The following is a 20,892-nucleotide window of genomic DNA, read 5'->3' as shown; positions in this document are numbered from 1 at the left end:
TTGAGACTCTTCGTTTTCAAAGTATCAGCAAATATAATTAAAACTTTACAGATTTAGGGTTTTTTTTTTCATTTTAAAACTCAAACCATATTAAATGGAATGGGCATGAGGCTCAAATCAAAGATCAAATATTAATTGGAAAACTTAATAAAAAAATAAACCTAAAATAAAACTGTATGACCATGTCTGACAGGAAGGTTACCGTAACCAGTGGTATACCGATGAGCATCAATGAATGCACAACATATCAAACCTTGACACAGACTGGCTACAGCGAAAGAAGACCACACTGGTGCCACTCCTGTCAGCTAACAACTGGAAACTGGCTACAATTTGCAGTTTTGCTTAAATTGGACAATAGAAGATTGGAAAAGATGGCACTTTTTTAGTCTTGATTTCTGCTGCCACATTTGGATGGTAGAATTTTTGGCATAAAAACATAAAACCAGGGATTTGTTCTGCCTTTTATCAATTGTTCAGGATGCATCTGGTAGTGTAATGGGGTGGGGTATTCTTTAAGCACAAATTGTGCCCCTTAATACCAACTGAGTATTGTTTAAAGCAGGGGTAGGCAACTCCAGGCCTCAAGTGCCGGTTTTAGATATCACCCTTTGTCAACACACCTGAATCAAATGATTAGTTCATTAACAGGCCTCTGGAGAACTTCAAGACATGTTGGAGGTAATTTAGCCATTTAAATCAGCCGTGTTGGATCAAGGACACATCTAAAACCTGCAGGACACCGCCACTTGAGACCTGGAGTTGCCTACCCCTGGTTTAACGAATACTGCCTGCCTGCCTGTCCCTTTATAACAGTCTACCCTTCTTCTGATGGCCATTTCTAGCAGGATAACAAGCCAAGTCTATTCATCTCAGACTTGGTTTCTTGAAGATGACTGAGTTTATTGTACTCAAATGGCCTCCAGTTACCAGAGCTCAATCCAATCCTTACCCGGAAGGAACACAGACCTCAACCACACAGATGTACAAACTGTTTTGGCTAAACACTACAAAAATGTGAACTTTCTGACCAGAGGCAAAAAATAAAAAATTTGGTCCAAATTTACACAAACATTAAAGAAGCATACAAGGCGTTGCCCTCTGTCTGTTGGATCACATTTCACTGGCAGTGACTCCATAATATAGAACTCTAATCTGTAAAATCGGTTCAGCTGTTAACTCTTCAGGTCTGGAGTGAGGAGATCACTTCACTACTACAGAACTGTTTTGAAAGTGCAGCTTGAAACTGCATCAGGAAATGAGTATAAACTCCATGACAAGCCTATTTCTCATTTTGAAATAGCCCTTTACTGGCACAGTTAAACACACTACATGCAAATCAAACTCAAAATTCTGTATTGTTCATAAGCTTCCAAATCATCCAAGGATTATCTAAAAAGGGGAAAAACTACTACCAATACTACTTTACCAATGTTGTATTAATGTTTGATTTGGAACTGGTAGCTTTCTCATTCTTTTAGTATAATGTAATGTGCGATGTGACATCTGGGATTTATCTGAAACCAGACCTATAATGACACAATATTTGATCAACTCTTAGGGCCAGTGTAACTTATGCTAACTAGTTGCATTTGCTAAAAAAAAACCCAACAATTTGCATGCTTCAGACACGTTTGCATCTGACAGCATCCATTGCTGTTGGTGAGAAATGAGACTGCTTTTGTTTGCTTCTGTGTGAAATTGAATAGCCATTGTTGTGCAATGGTAGAATGAAAAGCTTGACAAGCGTAACATAGCAATAGAGTAGCACTGAATTTACACTTGTTTAAAATTCACTTATCAGACTCTGTTTGATTGCCTCATGCACTCTTTTTCCAAGCAGCTGAAGCAGACAGCATGACGGGATAGAATTGCTGCAACATCAACAAAGCTATGACTGCGAAGATTACACATTTCATGGAGTATAAAGAGGCTTTCCCTGAAAACCTCAACCATAAAATCTCAATATACAGCATGGAGGTCAAGAAGGTAGAACATTCAGAAGTGGCCCTTCATGGAGCAGTTTGAAACTAAGTGTTGCTTTTAAGTGTATGACCACTGGAACTTTCACCTACACACAATTAAAATTAAAACAACACTCTCTCATACCTACAAGAGGTTATACCATCTTTGTGCTAAGCGACTTTCCATATATTGATTGAAAAGAGTATAATTTGCCTCAGAAAGTAAAGGTGGTAAAAATAGAGAAGGGAAAATATACAGTGAAATAGTTGTCGGACCCTATAGCTCCCCAGTTGCTCTCAGGCTTTTTACTTTTATCTGTTAGTAATAGAACAGAGTTCAGCAGTTACATCTACCAGATGTTAAACTGAAGGTCAGACTAACTGTTCAAACTAACTGTAGGTGACAAACACACAAGCAGTAGAAAGAGAGAAAAGGCAAAACGGAGAGTGAGCGAGCGTGGGAGTGAAATCATTTAGATGAGGATGTTATGTAATTGTTTCATAACAGATTCAATGATGATCTTCTTGACCAGGCTAATTGCTGCATTAAATGCTGAGTCAAATGTGAAACTTGAGCTCTGAATTAATTCAAGGTTATCCCGCCTAAATAGCCTCACAAATTAATGTGCTAATGAGAAAGACTGTTTGAAGCCCCCTTGTGTGGACTTTGCATCATTTGGGATATTCAGCTTATGACTGAGTACTTTTTTTTTTTCTGCTGAAACAAAGGCTCCGAAAAATTAAGATTGTTGAAAAGTTGTTTGAAAAGAGCTGAAAGCAAAGCAGAAATTCTGACTTCACTAAGCTCTTTTCAAACAACTTTTCAACAATCTTAATTTTTCGGAGCCTTAAGCATGAAACAGCAACTCGAAGCAGTGAGTGGTATAAAAATATCTATTTCTCCTTTAATCAGTGTCATATTGAGTAGAAGCAGAAGAAGTATAAATAAATAAAAGTGCATTGTAGTGGTCTGCCCTGCTGCCTGTTCAGGGACTATCTTGCTTTTCACCCATTGTCAGTCAAGTTAAACTTTTCTTAGACCAAAACAAATGATGACAGGATGCATGGCCAATTTACCAATCAATTAATCCAAGAATGTAAAACATGCAAACTAAGCTATTACATCTTAGAAATCCAAACTGTTCTGTTTTATAGGGAGATGACTGTTTTTTGGGTTTTTTTTTTTTTTTTTGTATTTTCCATTTTTGTTATAGTTTCAATCAATAAAAATAACCAGTAATCCAATTCTGTCTACAGTAGATAAACCATGGCCTTTTCCTAAGTGCATTATGAAAAAAGTCAGTGAATTACATGTGAAGGGCTCTGTTGTCATAAGCATGGGAACTATCGTCACTTCCAAATTTTGCTTCCATAAATAAATAAATACATTTTGATGGTGCATTAATTTGTTCCTGTCTCCAGCAACTGCACAGTTGACTTTTGTTTGATTTCAGTGTCCCCAGTAACCTCTATACTGTATTTATGATCTTATTTTTTAAAGTACATCTTCAACAGAAAACAAATAATGTTGTTGGAACAGAGCTTTACCTTTCAGTTAATGATAGTGAGATGATTCTATGCCATCATGTTTGAATGTTAGCGCTTTAATAAAAGTAGTCTTTGCTTACTAGTCTACAAGTGTGCCAAATGTGTTATGCACAGATGTGAGCCTGTAAGAGTATCAAAGAAACAACGTTTTTGGGTTTTTTTTTCTTTTGAGTCATCTCTCCCCATGTGTGATCCAAAGGAGCTCTGTACAAAGGTTATCTGGCGTGTCCTACAAGGAGTGTAACAGGGCCAGCTGCTGGCAGAGGTGCTGTGATGCGGACGGCTGCTGTTGTGTGATGGCTTCACTCAGCAGGGATGAGTAATGGTAAACAAGTGTGGCAGTGCGGTCATAGCTCTGGGGAGGCAGAGCCAGAGGAGAGCTGCAGTAAAATGTCAGCGCACAGTTTCTTCATGGAGTTCACAGACTGGTTTGAGTGCCAATGCAGGATTTCTAAATAGGCAGTGAGTTCCAGATTGGCAACTATTAGGTTAAATTTTTCTGGTGATAATGAGTGTCAGTGGCAATGCCTTATCGTAGAGTTTGATTTGAAGGTCATCTGCATACATGGGAATACAGACACAAGCCCCTCCAGTCTCACTAAAAAACAAGACAAGACCTCAGTGGGGATACTTGCCATCCAACTCTATTTCTCCAATGCCATTTTTAGATCATCCTCCGCATGTAAGCAAATAATTCACATCCTACTTTCACCAGCACAGCCAACTTTTTCCTTGGAGCCAACTCGGTCTCTGCAACTGACATGAGCCAATTACAGTCGTCTGGTTCCAGGAAGTACAGCCGTTGCTCTTTTTTAATTTTTCTTTTCTTTTTTTTTCTCTTGAGCTAATTTGATTCAATGTACTCAGTGAAAGTGTTGCATTTGTCCACTGCACAAAAATATGCATTTAAAAGTTTGGCTCATGCTTTTTTTTGTTTTGGCATCTCTAAAAAATAAAGTTGAAGAAAAAACAACAAAAGCTGGCTATAACAAGGCATAAGCTGTGAAGGGAAAAATTAAATCTCTGTAATTGAACACCCCATGTGGATCGACATCTGTGTGATGCAGTCAAGTGTGGCTGGCCATGGATGTAATTTGGGGCTGTGCCTGCTGTAACATGCGCAGATAACAGGGCCTTGTGAAAATGTAAATTCTTCTCTTTTAAAACGGTCCAGCGAAATCCCACCTCCCCTCAGCTCAAACATCTCTACTGGACATTAAAAAAAAAACAGAGCCTTAGCTACTCATTATGTGCCAAAAGGCTGCACAGCTTTCTCTGCCTCCTGTGTCTCGAGGATGCTGTTGTGCCATTGGGGGTAGACATCGTTAACTCTTTTAAATCTCTGTCAAACTTTGAGAAAAATGAGTTGATAAAGTCAGGGAATGTTGGTGAGGGGACAAACAAACATCAAATGATTTTTTAAGCTTTTGCTGCAGTTTTGTGTGACTGCTAACAGGAGATACTGTAACAGAAATGTACCCCATGAGGTGCAATAACAACAGACAGGGAGCGAACACTAATAGCAAAACGTATTGCATTTGCTGTTAAATGTTCCACTTGTATTGCCGAAGTAACAGAACATAAAAATGTGTAGTTAATAAAAATAATGACAATCCATTTGCTGTGTTACAAGTAGCAACACAGTGTGCTGTTACTGTATGACTTATAATAAATGCACTTTACTAAAGCTAAATCTGAATACTTTTTGATCTTATTAATTGCACCTTCTCTTTCCCTGCTTTTTCTTTTATTACCAGGCACACAGACACCACAGTACTGCTCAGGGTGCTTGCCACCACAGCAACCTAATGAGTTTTCACACTGTCCAACAGTTAGATCGGGCTGCCTTACAAGGACTGGTGATTTGCTGCTTCGTCTCTATCTCTTTATCTCTACAGGGCATTGATACTTTAATCATCACAGAAGCATGGCTTTGAATTCAAACAATTATTTAGGTGACCGTATTAGGCATTCTCACAGCTGGATCTGATTCCTCATATTACATTTGTGAAATGTGTTAAAGGCAATTATACCAAGGAACACATTCATAATAGATATCAGGGATAGGATAAAGCTGCTGTGTTATTGTTATACCAGCAGTCTAAATTTTCCCAAAGCACTGTCACTGGCTGCAAGACATCATTAGCCTAACTGGTGGTATGAAACACAATGTATAAGCATATCATATTTAGACCTATTAACATATCTGCATCTATATTTATGTTTATGTATGGATTGGGGATTATGATACTGACAAAAAGACAGGAGGCAAAGCTGGACTTGGCAGAGTTGAAGATGATAAGATTTCCATTTGGAGTGGCCAGAATGGAAAGGATTAGAAATGAGTACAGTTCAGGCTTAGTCTGTGTTTGGATATGTGCACAGGAGGGATATGAGAATATAATAGGCAAATGATGTTAAATATGCAGCTGCCAAGCCAGAGGAAAAGAGGAAGACCACAGAGAAGATTCATGGATGTAGTGAAGGTGACTATGCAGAGGGTTGTCATATCAAAGGATGCCAGGGATAGGTCAAGTTGGAGGCAGGTAGTCTGCGGATCATCAAAGCTGAAAGAAGTGTTTTTCTATGGATTTGAAGGATTGCTATATGCATTTTAAATATAGCAAATGTTGCACATTTTCATTAAACTGTATTAAAGAAAAAAAGTCTCATGCTTCTATTGGCTCATTAAACACAACTCTATATCCATTGTACTGACCCACATTGCAGGCTACTTGACCCACTCTTCCATCTAGTGTTGAGTACGTGACATTACGTCTGTCATTATAGAGAATTAAATTGTAAAAGGTTATAATAGTCGAACATTAAACCAAAAGATTTATTATGGATAAGAGTAGTTTATGAAACAATAAACGACGGTAGTAGTGACGGATAATATTTTGCTTTTCACGAGGTCAGGGTGCATTAATATTTTGCATTTGGATGAAGTGCGCATGCGCATGGGCCGGATTCTGCTAGAAGGATCAAATGTTTTTGTTTTCGTGCGGGATGGAAGGTAGTTGACAGGTCGACATCGATATCTACGACGGCAAACGTTTCTCAGGTAAACAAAACAACCCTACGTTTCTTGTCGGTGTTTGTATTCATTAGTTGGTGTCACCTTTTAAGTCGAAGCAGATAGCATATTTGGGCTACATATGCTAGTAGGTTACCCAATGTTAGCCTTAGTAACGCTGTATTTCATAGCTTCTATTTCATGTGTCTTACAACAGCCTCGTGTTTATTTGGTATAATTTAGAGTATGAGGCCACAGGAAGTTGGAATGGAGCTTAGACGTTAAGATGAGCTAACATAACCGCAGGCATGTCACAACCTTTGATGCTAGTATGTAAACACAGTGCTGATAAGATCTAAACACGCTGCGCATACATGTACACACCTGTTTGACATCGTCTTCCATAAATATCATCATATAACCAAAAATAGCCAAGTTATTCTAAGGAAACTGAAATGGGAATGTTTTCATGTTGCAGGGTACTAGAATATTCCAGTAACACTCCCATTCAGTGGTATTTCCAAATACAGTTTCATACTTTTTCTAAAGTAAAATAAACTGGCAGATATCATAACAGTAAAACATCATTTGACTTTAAAACCTCCAGTGTCACTTGTGGGAGTGTTTCAGGTAGAGTTTTATTTCATTGTATAACATTATGAGGTCAATAATAAGTAATCCATTACTGTAACTATGGTTTCTGCTGTTCTTTTAAAAAGGTTGTCTTACCTTTACTTGTGTGTACTGACAGAGCAGGCAGTGCAGATTCCGTGATATTGTTCTATAAGTAAAAGAACAACAAAGTGTGGTCAGAGTGTTGGCTAGAAAATTGTTTTTGTTCTGTAATTGTATTTTTATATTGCAAATAACTGAGTGTAAGCTAAAAGTGTAAGGAACCGCGTTATATTTATAGGCCTATAAATGACCTGCAGTAATGTAAATGTATTCCAGAGAGAATGGTATACTCAAACAAATACACCCATCCTTTAGAGGAAATAGGTATCATGCTGAAAGACGTGTTTTATTTGGTTCACATTTAAACTAACATAACAAGACAGTTGACACTGAAACATATACAAGATATCTGGTATTAACGTCCCAGGGATTGTTTTGGAGTCAATAAAGGAACTCATAGTTGTTCAGTATGATACACTTAGAAATGGAAAAGTTGTAGTCTGCCCACATGATTCAGCTTGTTCTACTGCAGAAGTCACTATAAATAGCATTGGTACCTAAAATGTCTCTTTTGAGAGTTGCAGGCCTAAAAAGCAACATTTTAACCAGTAAGCCTTTAGCAGTTATAAATAAATCTGTAAGGTGTTATGTAGTCTCTTCTGACTTTACGGCTTTCTTTACACAGCTGAATCAACTCTACTTGCAGTGACCTTGTAACAGCCTGCAAGAAGACAAAGCCATGGGGAATACAAGCAGTGAGAGGGCTGCAATGGGCCACGGAGAGAAGGCGCAGCGGAGGGACAGCCGAGGTATCAAAGAGGGCGAGAGGCCAAAAATCCTCATGGATAGCCCAGAGGATGCTGATATTTTTCATGGAGAGGACATAAAGGTAAATTGGGCTGCTCTCTTAGAGGTGCATATCAGGTAGAATTTATAGCCTTCTTGGCCCTGTAGATCTCTTCAAACTCTAATCCTTGTTGATAAATAATATTCTTGTGTATGATGTGCATTTAAGGCACCCTTAGAAAAAGAGGAGTTCCTTGCTTGGCAGCAAGACTTAGAATCAGATGACAAAGCACCAACTCTGGAACGGCCGACAGTCTTTCGCTGGAAAGGAGATGGAAAGGAGGTCTACCTCTCTGGATCCTTCAACAACTGGACCAACAAAATTCCCCTTATTAGAAGGTGAGAGCATGTTATAAATCTGAACATGTTTTTCAGGTTGAATTTCTGGCTGTTTATCTTTTGAGATTTAAACTCGAGTTTTAACAGATTTCTTTTATTCCTATTTGCATATGAGAAAGGTTTACTAGAACAAGCCAAGAAGGCAAATCTATGTATTATAGGTACATGTGAGTTCTTCTTCTTTGTAAATGGCTGGTTTAACTTACCTGTGTGCCAAATGTTTTCTTTTCTTTTGTTTGTGATCTATCAAAGTCAGAACACCTTTGTGGCAATTGTCGATCTACCTGAGGGGGAGCATCAGTACAAATTTTACGTGGATGGTCAGTGGACCCACGACCCAGCTGAGGTAAGCCGTTACTCTCACAGTCATTTATGACCTGTTGTCAAACAAGCATATTTTACTTTACTTACCTAGACCTCAACACAAAATCTGCAGCAGTTTCAGTTTTTAAAGGCACTGCAGCTCTGCCATTCCTGTAAAGTCTGGGTAGACAAAAGCATATATTCACTAATGCATTAATATTATCATTACATTATGAGTAATAACTTGTGAGTGTATTAAGGCCACTAGTGTAGGTTATGATGAGCTGGCTTCATGACTGACTGCAGGCATGTATCTGAGTCACCTTATCTGATGTCATGCTTTAACAATAAACATCTTTTTTTCTCTCTTCAGAAATATAGTAACAAGTGTATAAAATATTAGCACACACATATGGTAATCAGGACAAATGGTGCAGTGGAGGGCCATGACTAGAGGTAGAGTAGTCATGAGTGGACATTAGTTTAAGAGGCTTAAGTGGTTTGCTTCACATCATGATGCTTGTGAAAGCAAACACTGGCCTGCTATTATATAAATTATGTCTTTTTGGTCTATACTTTTGAGCTTTATTTGTGAGTTTTATTGTCTCCTGTTTCCTAACAGCCTGTTGTAACCAGTCAGCTAGGCACAGTCAACAATATCATTCAGGTAAAGAAGACTGACTTTGAGGTTTTTGATGCGCTAATGGTGGATTCGCAGAAATGCTCTGACATGTCAGGTGAGTGCTGACAGCCACTGTTTATCTGTGCTTTTTTTAAACATTTACTGATCCAGACTACATGTCTGGAAAGCAGGGGTATAAAAGTGTTCAAAAAGAATCTTCATTCATTTTAAAGACCAACTTTTTTTGTTCCTGCCTTTTTTAATGGATTTCAACATTGCTGTTAAAATCTATAGGTTTGAAAATAATTTAATGTTCTTGTCATACTGTTTCCCCCCCCTTTTCCCCCCCCTCAGACCTTTCTAGCTCTCCTCCTGGGCCATATCATCAGGATGCTTATGTCCCTAAACAGGAAGAGAAGTTAAAATCTCCACCCATTCTTCCACCTCACCTTCTACAGGTCATCCTTAACAAAGACACTGGGATTTCTGTAAGTAGCTGTATTCTGAGATGAATTTGGCTTATTCCCACTTTCCCCTGCCTGCATTTCATAAAAATAGAATAGCCCTTTATTGTCATTGTACACGTACAACAAAATTGTGAAAAAAAAAATGCATCCACAAGAATAAATAATACAGATCATTTATTTTAAATGTTGTTGTTTTGTTTGTCATTGTTTCAGTGTGACCCTGCACTGCTCCCAGAACCCAACCATGTCATGCTCAACCACCTCTATGCACTTTCCATTAAGGTAAGGTTTCAGGGTGACTTTTAAGATTTTTGTGTTTGATGTTTTTCGGTAGCGTGTGAGAAAACTTGATCGGCTTTGTAAGCATTTTAACAGAAAGTGTGCGCTGCTGATGCTTTTGCTTTTAGCAAGCTTGCACGTTGTTGGCACAGCAGATTGAATCTATGCATTGCCAAAAAGGCTGATAAATGGGACAGAAGAACAGATGAAGGACAGATAATTCTCCTTCTTTCAACTCTCTGACAGGAAAAACAAACTTTACTTGCATTTCAAGATAGCCACAGCAAATGTCTGCATGTCAACAAAAAAAAAAGGAGTGGAAAACAACTATGTGTATTTTCCATTTCAGGTAGTGGGTGGTCAGATATTCACTTTTTTCCATTTGGTTTCTCTTGTAATGTAGTTAAGTAGTTGTACATGAAGCAGATAAAATGTTGCTGTATTTAGCTTAAACACATTTTTGAATGACTTTATGTTCACTAGTGTGACCTGTGAGAAAAACTTGCATTTTGGGGACAATCTAAGTGGCTCTGTTGAAACTTTACTAATTGTAATTTCTCATCTTCTTAATGACTGTTGATATATTAGTAATGCTGCTAAGTCACAATCTTGAATATGGATCACATTATTTCATTATGTCTTATGTTTGGTTGAGTAATCTGATTTAAAAAATACTTCTGTCCTTTAATAGGTTCTTTAAAACAAACTGTTCAGACAGTTCAATTCTAGAAATTGCAGTGCTTTTAATAGCTTAAAACTTAACTAACAAATAAACCCTTTCATTGTATTCATGAGATGTTGAAATCAAATGCAACAATAAATAGTACAGCAATGTCAAACAAAAATCAGGCATAATATAAAATAGCCTTTACTTGGTCTTCTTGGAAGTCTTTGTTACGTTAGGAGGCAAAAAGAAAAGTTCTGACAGTATTGCTTCTCCTGGATGAGGTAGTGTGTTTATGTGTGTGTTTTGTGCACCTCCATGTGTGTCTGTGTGTTTAAATGTGCTAGTGGATGAGTTATCGTGTGTGTCCGTAACCTTTAAAGGAGCATGTGGTGGCTGCAATGAAGAAAAGTGAGCATATCACCATTCTCAGAACTGAGGTTTGAGGCCACGTTTCCTGCTGCACAAACAGACACTCTGATAGTGTAGATGTTAGTAATTAATGTTAATAGTTAATGTTTAGGATAATTCAGTCTGCAGCCTAACAATCCCAGGTCAGTGACTCAGTGTTACTGGCCTGTGGAAAGAAAAAAAGAAAAAAAGCAAGCTTTTATTTTTATAAATTTCTTTTAAATATATAAAAAATATATATATTTACTATATATATCTGACACATTTCAATAGTAATACAATTTAATTGATATATTTTATTTATAATGTATATTATTAATCTAATGCTTCAAAATAATGTCACTTCATGTCAGAGTTTATTGAAGAGGTGATTTGATGAAGGACTCCCACCATGGGCACCCTTTCAAGTTTGTGAATGTGATAACTTGAGAAGAAGGTGACGCATCACCTTCAAATTGATGCCAAAAGTGTATTTACTAAAAGTTTTCTGAACAGGACTTTCAGAAAACATGACCTCAACTTAAAGGTCAGAGGTCATGTTTTCTGAAAGTCCTGTTTGTAAGGGTGATATTTTCTATATTGTCATTTCTGCTTAGAAACATATAATCATTTATGCTTAGAAATATATAATCATCTGTGTGCTGATAAAAATCATATCCTTATTAGTAGAGCAGGGTGATATGACCGAAAATATTTATCACGATATACATTTGAAAATTTGCGATAACGATATAACTGACGATATAACTGACGATATAATTGACACTAGACAAAATACTTTACAACTCCACAACTTTATTAGTGCAAAAAACCCCATCAATGTATTTTCACTTAAACAAGCAGCTGTTTTTTATGTGCATTAAAGTTATATAAAAATGTAACAGTGTAAATTTCCTGCTGACAGTTTAACCAAAAGGCATTTCCAGTGGAAATTGGCCGACATATCCTCAGCATAACCATGTATAATATCCACAAAACTTAAAAAGAGGTTATACACATAATACGGTAATATTATGTTGAAGCGCAGTACGTATCACTCCGTGAGGCTCCTGACTACGATAGCCGTAATGCTCCGACAATCCATCAAGCGGTGCGGGTTCGTAGCTTAGCAAAGTCGTACTGAAACATTTGACAGATTTTTGAGCGCCGTGTACCACATAAAATCGTTTCAAGGTCAGTAAACACAACCAGAATTCATACATAAGGCACACGGGATTATAAGGGGCTCTGTTGATTTTCAGAAAAATCAAAGGATTGATTTTAAGTGTGCTGTATTTTCCAAACAACACGATAATAACGACGACCCGCTAGCATGCTCTACTAAAAATAGTGCTTTGTTGTGTATCTGACGGACGAAAGCTAAACCAGTTCCACACCACTGAAGTTGCAGCATTTTTACAAACCAGTTCTGGTTCATCTGCTTCATTCAACGATCCGCTTTCGCTCTTCTCATTCTGCATCGCCACCATGTGCGTATGTAAACATAGACACTGCGCATACGCGTTTTACCCATATTCTATCGCGATATTTCATTTTCCTATCGTTGCCCAAAATTACACCAGTATTACCGTGAACGGTATGATATAACGTGTATTTGTAATTGCATATTCATGAATGAATTGCTTGCTGACAATAAAAAGGGCTCTAGCGAAGGAATCGGTTGAAGTTGGTTGAGTTCAGGTGAAGGAATCTTTTCCTCAACTTTGGCTGACTTCCCTTGCAAGCCACAAACACGGACAGTACCTTCTTGCCTTGTTTGTCGTGCAGTTGTTGGTCTCGCGTTTCCAGCGGGGTTTGTGCGAAGATAAACCCAACACTGTTAATACGAGAAACTTCAGAACAAGGTGACGTAGGATTTTGAAATCAATACCATAGATGTGTCTACCAGGAGGCTGGCGGTTGCCAGTATTTTCTTCATTTTTTTTTCTTTATCTACATTTATATGCGAGTCTGAACAGACTTGGGTGTGAACTGCTACTTGACTGGTAGGAGGAGGCCTGCAACCATGATGCTGCAATTCTGGTTTCATGTGTGTCTTAAAAAAGCCATAGCCCTACCAATTACAGTTTAACCATACTGGCTTATAGCATGGTGGAACTGTACATGGTAAGACTGATGCTACTGTTTCCATCCTAGTTGAAAGCATGCATTGCGTGAGGTTTTAAATTGACTTTTCCTGTGTGTTATGTCTTTCTGTCACAGGACGGAGTGATGGTACTCAGTGCAACACATCGCTATAAGAAGAAATATGTCACCACCTTGCTTTATAAGCCCATCTGATGAAGCATTCTTTTCTATATTTGGAGCTGTTGTTAACTGTACACCGAGTGTACAAAATGCTAGCCACACTTTTTTCAAAAAAAAATCTAGTGTATATTCCTTCCAGGTTTCACCAGTTAGATCCATTCTGACCAAAAGAAGCAGCCTTGAATAAGCACGAGGGAACAAATTAAGTTTGTAAAATGTTGACTTGATTCCCAGAAAAAAATTTGGACTGAGGGTTATAGTAATTGCTTTACAGTAATACACTAAAAGCAATACATACAAATAACAAATGATTCAGTTAGACAGCCACTTACTGAAAAACAGACAGAAAAGAGTTATTTTAAAGGAAGCCTGCTGTAAAAGGCAGTTTAAGTGATGATGCTGCTTTTCCCATGCAGTACATCACATCTGATTTTTGTGTCATATATCAGCGCAACTAACTAATAGCTGGATTGGATTGGTGGGTAAATGGGGTCACTGTGTTCACTTCAGTTCTGTGTTACTCTGTTTACTATAGGAATATTTAATACGTAACATAGACTATAGTAAAATGGCCTGCCTGCATTTGTATAGCGCTTTTCTAATCCTTAAGGACCCCAAAGCGCTTTACACTACATTCAGTCATTCACACATTCACACAATTATATAGAACATCGTGGTTTTTGGGCACCTGTTTTGAAGCCTGATGTTGGGTACTTCGAGTATTATTTCTTTTTCTTTTCTTTTTTTTTTTTTTTTTTTTTTTCTGGCAAACGAGTGGTGGTTGTGACACTTAGTCAAGTAAAGCATCACAGGAATTATGCAGTAACCTGCTTTTTCCCTAGTTTTACCCTGAATGCGACTGCAGTTTCCAAAGTGAACATAATTTATTATTACATAATATGACTGAAAGCATAAACTCATTAGTAAAGTGTTTACGGTGGTCATAAGTCAGTAGAAAAGTAGGGTTATTTTACTTCCATAAAATCTGATTTCTTTTTTGCAATGAGTGGGCTTTTCCCGTGCTGGAAAGATTACAGGTTTAAAGCACTACTGCTTTTATGGTAAATGGTAAATGGCCTGTATTTATATAGCGCTTTACTAGTCCCTAAGGACCCCAAAGCGCTTTACATATCCAGTCATCCACCCATTCACGCACACATTCACACACTGGTGATGGCAAGCTACATTGTAGCCACAGCCACCCTGGGGCGCACTGACAGAGGCGAGGCTGCCGGACACTGGCGCCACCGGGCCCTCTGACCACCACCAGTAGGCAACGGGTGAAGTGTCTTGCCCAAGGACACAAGACCGAGACTGTCCGAGCCGGGGCTCGAACCGGCAACCTTCCGATTACAAGGCGAACTCCCAACTCTTGAGCCACGATCGCCCCTTTAATATACAATCTTTGGCCACCAACACCCACTATAGCTTCATTTTAATAGCAAGAACTAACAAAGCATGCAGGGAGCCAGCAGTAAAGGGTAAGTGGAGGCATTTCATGATTCCTACACCAGTAGGTTTGCTTGGTTGGTTTGTTTGCAGTGCTCTGTGTATTAGTTTTGATTTGGCAAAGTCAGCTGATGACAGTTGACGGTGCTGTCTGTGCCAGCTTGTCTTTTGGCATTTTGTTTGTTAACGTCACATGCTGCAAAGCTTTTAGTGCATTTTAATAAAATGAAAAGTTGTGCTCTAATTAATTAAAAACAATTTCACAGTAAAGCAGCAAAGAGAAAAGCACAGCTTCTCTCACACTTTGCTAAAATGAAGGAAATGTGGTAAATTATTTTTCATTAATTTCTTAATGTTGTATTTATTAGTTTATTAAATATTGTTAAGTACCAAAATGACTACTAATTTATATATACTATATCCGGTTGTTCAGTGATGACGCGACGAATCCTACTTCCGGGTCTAAAGTAGTCTGCGTTTAATATGGCTTTTGTGTTGTTAACATGTTTAATGTTATGTATTTTCTTCTATTTGATCTCAAAAAGCTCCTAAAACAGTCAGTGATCACTGTTGACCTCCCTCGGCTTTTATTACCCTAATCATTTATTTAAGCTCAGTTTTTAAAACCTTAGGATGTAACTACAGCCCAGCCCATGCAGCAGTATATGAATGACTAACCTCGTATTGTGGATGGATTATCTCAGTTGTTCTCCTGGCTGAAGTTTGGTCCTTTTACAGCATCCTGCCATGCGATTACATTTGTTCCTGACCACCGAGAACACTCACGTTAACTTTTATCGAGTGGAAAAAAAGTTAGCTTGTTTATATTATGCTAACATAGCTGTGTCGCTAGCGGTCACGTAGCACATCATTATATACCAGCTAGCCCAACTTCAGTAACCCTACAAACGTCACTGCTGTTTAGTTTTCTGTCTTCATTTATGCTGGAAGTGATAACAGAGCTGTACGTTTTAATTTGTTTCCAAAACCCCGCAGTCAGGACATGCTATATTGTATTTAGATAGAAGCTAGCGAGCTAACTCCCTGCTAACTTCTAACTCCGTTAAATGTCATAAATTCCGTTTTCATGGATGCCTGGATGTTAAACTCAATTGTTACACCTGGTAGAGCAGAACGCTGATCATTTTATTAAAGATGAAAGACTTTAGACAGTTTTTCAACTCTCAGTAATGCCATAGTGATCGTTTGATATATGGACCTGCAGCGGAGTTTAGACCCAGACACGGCTAGTGACGTCAGACTGAACAACCGGATAGTGCTAAGACAATTAAGGGAACACTTGAATGATTGTAACTATGATCTTTGCTGTGATTTTTGAATCCAGCCCCCAGAGGGTTAATGAGTTTGGTTTTTACTGATTGTTGTTAGGTTGTTTTGTTCTGAAAAAAACTACACAATGTATGTCAGTAAAGATTGTTTTACTTGAATACTTAATTCGTCAAGATCTAATGTGTAATGTAATTTTCCCCTTTTTATTTGGTACATTTTGGTTTTTCAAAGGTTGTAAGGGAATGATTAAGGCAAGTGCATATACAGTGGCATTGAGTGATGCCCAAAGTGATGGCACCCATGTCTATATTGTGACTGAAAATACTGGCTCAGTAAATTCTTGTAACCTGCATGACAGTTATAGATTAACCTAAACATTATAAGAGGTGAGCAACTCTGAGATTATGCACACAATTTGTATTACCAGTTACAGTGCATCTCTTTAGTATGGTAATGTCACTCCATTCCCACTTAATCTGCCTCTATTTGTTCCAGTGACTGCCCTTTGCAGTGCTCAACTTTATCTTTTCTTAGCAGAATGTGGTAGAACATGAACACGTTTGTAATTAAAACAGATAAAAATGTAAGGACTCAAAATGATTACTAATGCTGAGAAAACCTCATTGAAAGACCTCAGATAAGTACGCGCTGCTTTTGTCTTTCTCGTGGCTGAGAAAACCACAGCGGCACAATGAAGAATGTAAATGTTGAGGTCAAAGAAAGACAAAATGCACTGTGGTAGCTTAACTGTTTTTGTGTTATGTTGTTGTTTATTTATTTAGTGATGATCATACTGAGCACATTAAATAAGTTTTGTCAACTATTCACCAATATGTATTCCTACATTGTTTTGTTGTGAAAACTAGTCTTAGCTGTGGTTATGACCATTCCAGTCAAAAGTTAGACAAGAGTTAAAAAGAAAAAAAAGAGAGCGAATAAGCCTTTCATTTAGGGCATGTACTCCAAATAAACTAATGTATGCATCTGTGTAGATTTATATAGGTGCCATCGCACACATCCTTCTTTTACTGATGTACTTTATCAAGAGTGACACCAGGTAGTTGCTCCCTACTGGTTTAGCTGATGTGGCATAGATCATTGTGAGCACCAGTTTCCTTCAAATAATGTTTCAGATCCATTATTTTGTTGATTTTAAACAACTGCTCCTGAAATTTGTGGTTATAATGTGTAAGCTTTTCTGCTCTGTGTGTTGTGTTGATTTGATAGGGCGTCAAGGACTGAAATTTTTTTTTAAAGCTGTGTGAATTGAACCAACATCATTTTATTTTATAATTTTTGTGTCTGTGCATGATATCACCATAAAAATATGACTCTGATTATTTTGATTTTGACGAAGTCACATTTGTTCATGTTAATTTTGCTGTCAGGACTGACATAAAGGTGATTGTGGGATGTTACCATGCTAGACATATAAATCCATTTCACGTAGTCATTTTAATCATTGCAATTTGCAAACCTTTTAAGCACTTTTTTTCATTCTAAGAAAGGTATTTATTAAAGAATATGTTTTTAAAATTTATATATTGTGTCATGTTTTAATTTATAACATGACTGCAGCCATTTTGATCATTAGAGCTGAACCTTCAGTAACTGACTGACCTTTGTGCAGTCATTACACAGTCATTCTTTATAAAGTGCATATTGCATTCCAGTCATATTAGGGCCCCTGCAGAATTGGGAAAGTATTTTATTTGTCATTTTCAGAGGACACCTTAAAGTCATACACCTGCATGGAGAATGATACTGAAAGCTGTTTTATACCTGTGTAAAATATCGGCAAAAACCTGTGTTCCAACCATATGGTACATTTTTAAAGTTTTAACATGAAATATTATATTCATCAACATCTACTCTTTAAATATATCCTAAAAATCCTATATGGCCCCTCTTCAAAAAATAAATACTGCTGTTATGAATTCTGAAACATGCTGTTTCCTGCTTTCTCCACTACAGATTGTTCTGTTAATGCACTTTGCATTGAAACTCAGTGGTCTGTACATCATTTGTTATCTACTGTATGTCATGTTTTATTTTTTTTATTTTTTATTTTTTACTTTATAATTGTTATGTAATTATTTTTAAAAAGTGACTAATAAATAAGTATTTTACATTGGCTAGCTGTGACATTATCTTTCATACTGTATGGGTAATAACTAGGGCTGGGTATCGTCACTGATTTCTAGAATCTTTTCGATTCAGATTCACATGGTCCCGAATAGATTCGATCCATGATTCGATCGATTCGATTTGAATCGGGGAAATTTTTGACTCAGACAGTCAGAAATATTATAATTCTGATCACTTATCAGTACATATCTATATTTTTGTATCTATTAAAAGAAAGCTGACACTTGCGAGGCTTTATCAAAGATGTAAGCATCACAGCAGATTCCTTTGTGTCGAAGTAACTGAGGGTAAAACACAGAAAAACATGAAGGAGGTTTTCCTGGTCTGGGTTTTTATAGTATATGACCTTAAAAATATTGTGGCGAGCTCAGACAAGGAGGAGACAGAGGTAACGTCTAGTCTTGCTTCCTGCAGTGTTAGCCATCGAGCACAGCCGTTTATTATCATTTAACAGATGAACACACAACGCTAACACAACTGCTCGGCGCAGCTCTAGCGTAACAACCAAAAAAGGCGCTCTCTCCATCCAGAAACACACAGTTGCAGAGAGACAGCGTTACCTGTAACCATGGCAACATAACGCTGCCGCCTGGAACAACAGAACATAGCTGTCAAAACAAAACCCCAAACAGCCCTGACCCGCTACATAGCCCCCACCTAAGGGGTCAGTTGTCCCCGACAACCCCATTACCCAACACGAATTCCTGCAAATGTCCATGTGTCTTATTTCGGCCCACCGACCGATCTCAACTGGCGAAGGAAGAGTCACTCGGATCAGAACATGGGGTGCCACCAGCATCCCCTGCCCCGAAGCTGCTGGAGCGAGCGATCGGTACGGTGAGAGTGTGTCCTGATGCAACACCACCATGCGGACCCGGTACACCACTTCTGTTAGACGCTCCACGACCTCCGCCGGCCCTTGCCAATGACTGCAGAGCTTGGGGGACACTCCTCTCTTCTGAACCGGGCAGTACACCCAAACCTTGTCGCCAGGCACGAAAGCTCCGCCTCGGCACCTGGTGATGCAGGCTCCTTTCAGTCGAACTCCAGCGCTGGCCTGGGGGATGTGGTCATGAACCTCCCGCAGCCGCTCCCTCCACCTCCTGTAGCAGTCCATGGCCACCAACACACCACGCCGGTTCCCTGCCTCGGTGACGGGGAAAGGCCCTAGGACGTCTACTCCCACTCTCTCCATCGGGCCCCCCGCCTGGTGCTGCTGCAGGGGGGCAGTGGAGCATTGAGTGGGGCCCTTCCGTGCCGTGCAGGTGTCACAGCAGTGCACATGAAGTTCCACATCCCGTCGACAACCAGGCCAGTAGAACCTTCCCTGAGACGGCGGAGAGTTTTGGCATTCCCATAGTGGCCAGCCCCCACCGAGCCGTGGACAAGCTCGAGCACCTGCGACTGCCGCAACCGAGGCACCAACAGCTGCAGGAGACCCTTGCCCTGACCGGGGGCCCACCATCTCCGGTATAGGAGGCCGTCGTGGGTCTCCAGATTGTTGTACTGGGAGTAGTAGGCCTTCACTTCGGGCCCCTGTCCAGACACCCCCGTCCAGCCTGGGCGTTACACCGCCTCCAGCCAGGCCCCCACCTGAACCAATGTCGCGTCAGCCTCCTGCTCACACTTCAGCTGCTGCGTGGTCAACGGGAGCCATCCCCCTCCGCTGGCTGTGGCCTGAGCAGTAGCCACGCCCAGTGCCTCCTGGCCCCGCTCCTCCTGTCGTTTCGAGGGGGGCAGCCGGTGTGGGTGCAGACACATGGGTTGAGCAGAGCCGATGTCGATGGTGCGCTGAACCAGCCGCGTCTGCCTGCAGTCTTCGTCACTAGCGGCAATGATGTCCACATTCTCGTCCAGGAGGCACCTCAACCGATGCCGCTGGTCCTACGCTGCTGCGCTGCCACAGGTCATCAGCAGCTTGGGTTGTCTCGGTCGAGGGAGGTTTGTCGGGCCTAGAGGCTGGGGCTGAGGCGAGTAGAGATGGCCCAGTGCCACCGGCGTCCGAAGTCTGTTGAGCGGCAGCTGCCTGAAGCCCGGCTTGTCGGTCTCTGGTCCCCTCCGTTCCCTGCTTTTGACCGCACTGGAGGGCCAGAGTCTCTGTACCAAGAGTGATAGCCAGCTTCGCGGTGTCAATGCAGGCCCCCCAGCGGGTCAGCAGATCAAGGCCGATGATGCACTGGTCTTGGATGTCATGGAGCCAGAAGTCGTGCACCAGCTCCAGATCCTTCACTCGGATCCGCAACGGTTTCTTCCCCCGCATGTCAGTTCTCTCCCCTATCACAGTCATCAGCTGGGTGTCGGTGGGCGACCAACCCATCACAAGCGGCCCGGACGTTCCAGGGATCACACCAGGTCGTATTAGGGAAATGGTAGACCCCGTGTCCACCAGGGCCTGGCAGGGCTGGTCCTCAACACAGCAGCTCAGGTAGAGTCCCTTGACACTCTACGTTAACACAACCGCTTGGCGCAGCTCTAGCGTAACAACCAAAAAAGGCGCTCTCTCCACCCAGAAACACACAGTTGCAGAGAGAAAGCATCACCTGTAACCATGGCAACATAACGCTGCCGCCTGGAACAACAGAACATAGCTGTCAAAACAAAACCCCAAACAGCCCTGACCCGCT

At 39.9% G+C, this 20,892-nt stretch overlaps 1 protein-coding gene across 2 annotated transcripts; it reads left to right on the top strand.

The window, feature by feature from the left end:
* Positions 1-6,445: 6,445 nt before the first annotated feature.
* Positions 6,446-14,138, top strand: prkab1a (protein kinase, AMP-activated, beta 1 non-catalytic subunit, a). Of its 2 annotated transcripts, none has more exons than XM_005948961.2 (8): positions 6,446-6,576; positions 7,910-8,092; positions 8,219-8,388; positions 8,641-8,734; positions 9,314-9,428; positions 9,668-9,801; positions 9,994-10,062; positions 13,337-14,138. In XM_005948961.2, exons 2-8 carry the CDS (start codon positions 7,943-7,945, stop codon positions 13,412-13,414), a joined length of 810 nt encoding a protein of 269 aa, XP_005949023.1. In that variant the 5' UTR covers positions 6,446-6,576; positions 7,910-7,942; the 3' UTR covers positions 13,415-14,138. The 2 variants fall into 2 exon arrangements, with proteins under 2 accessions (XP_005949023.1, XP_005949022.1); XM_005948960.2 differs by having other exon boundaries at positions 7,889-8,092.
* Positions 14,139-20,892: the final 6,754 nt, after the last annotated feature.

The sequence above is a fragment of the Haplochromis burtoni genome, unplaced genomic scaffold (assembly GCF_018398535.1).
Source record: "Haplochromis burtoni strain Fernald_Lab_line unplaced genomic scaffold, NCSU_Asbu1 Contig_632, whole genome shotgun sequence".
Lineage (NCBI taxonomy): Eukaryota > Metazoa > Chordata > Actinopteri > Cichliformes > Cichlidae > Haplochromis > Haplochromis burtoni.
This window is presented reverse-complemented; position numbering and strand designations above follow the sequence as displayed.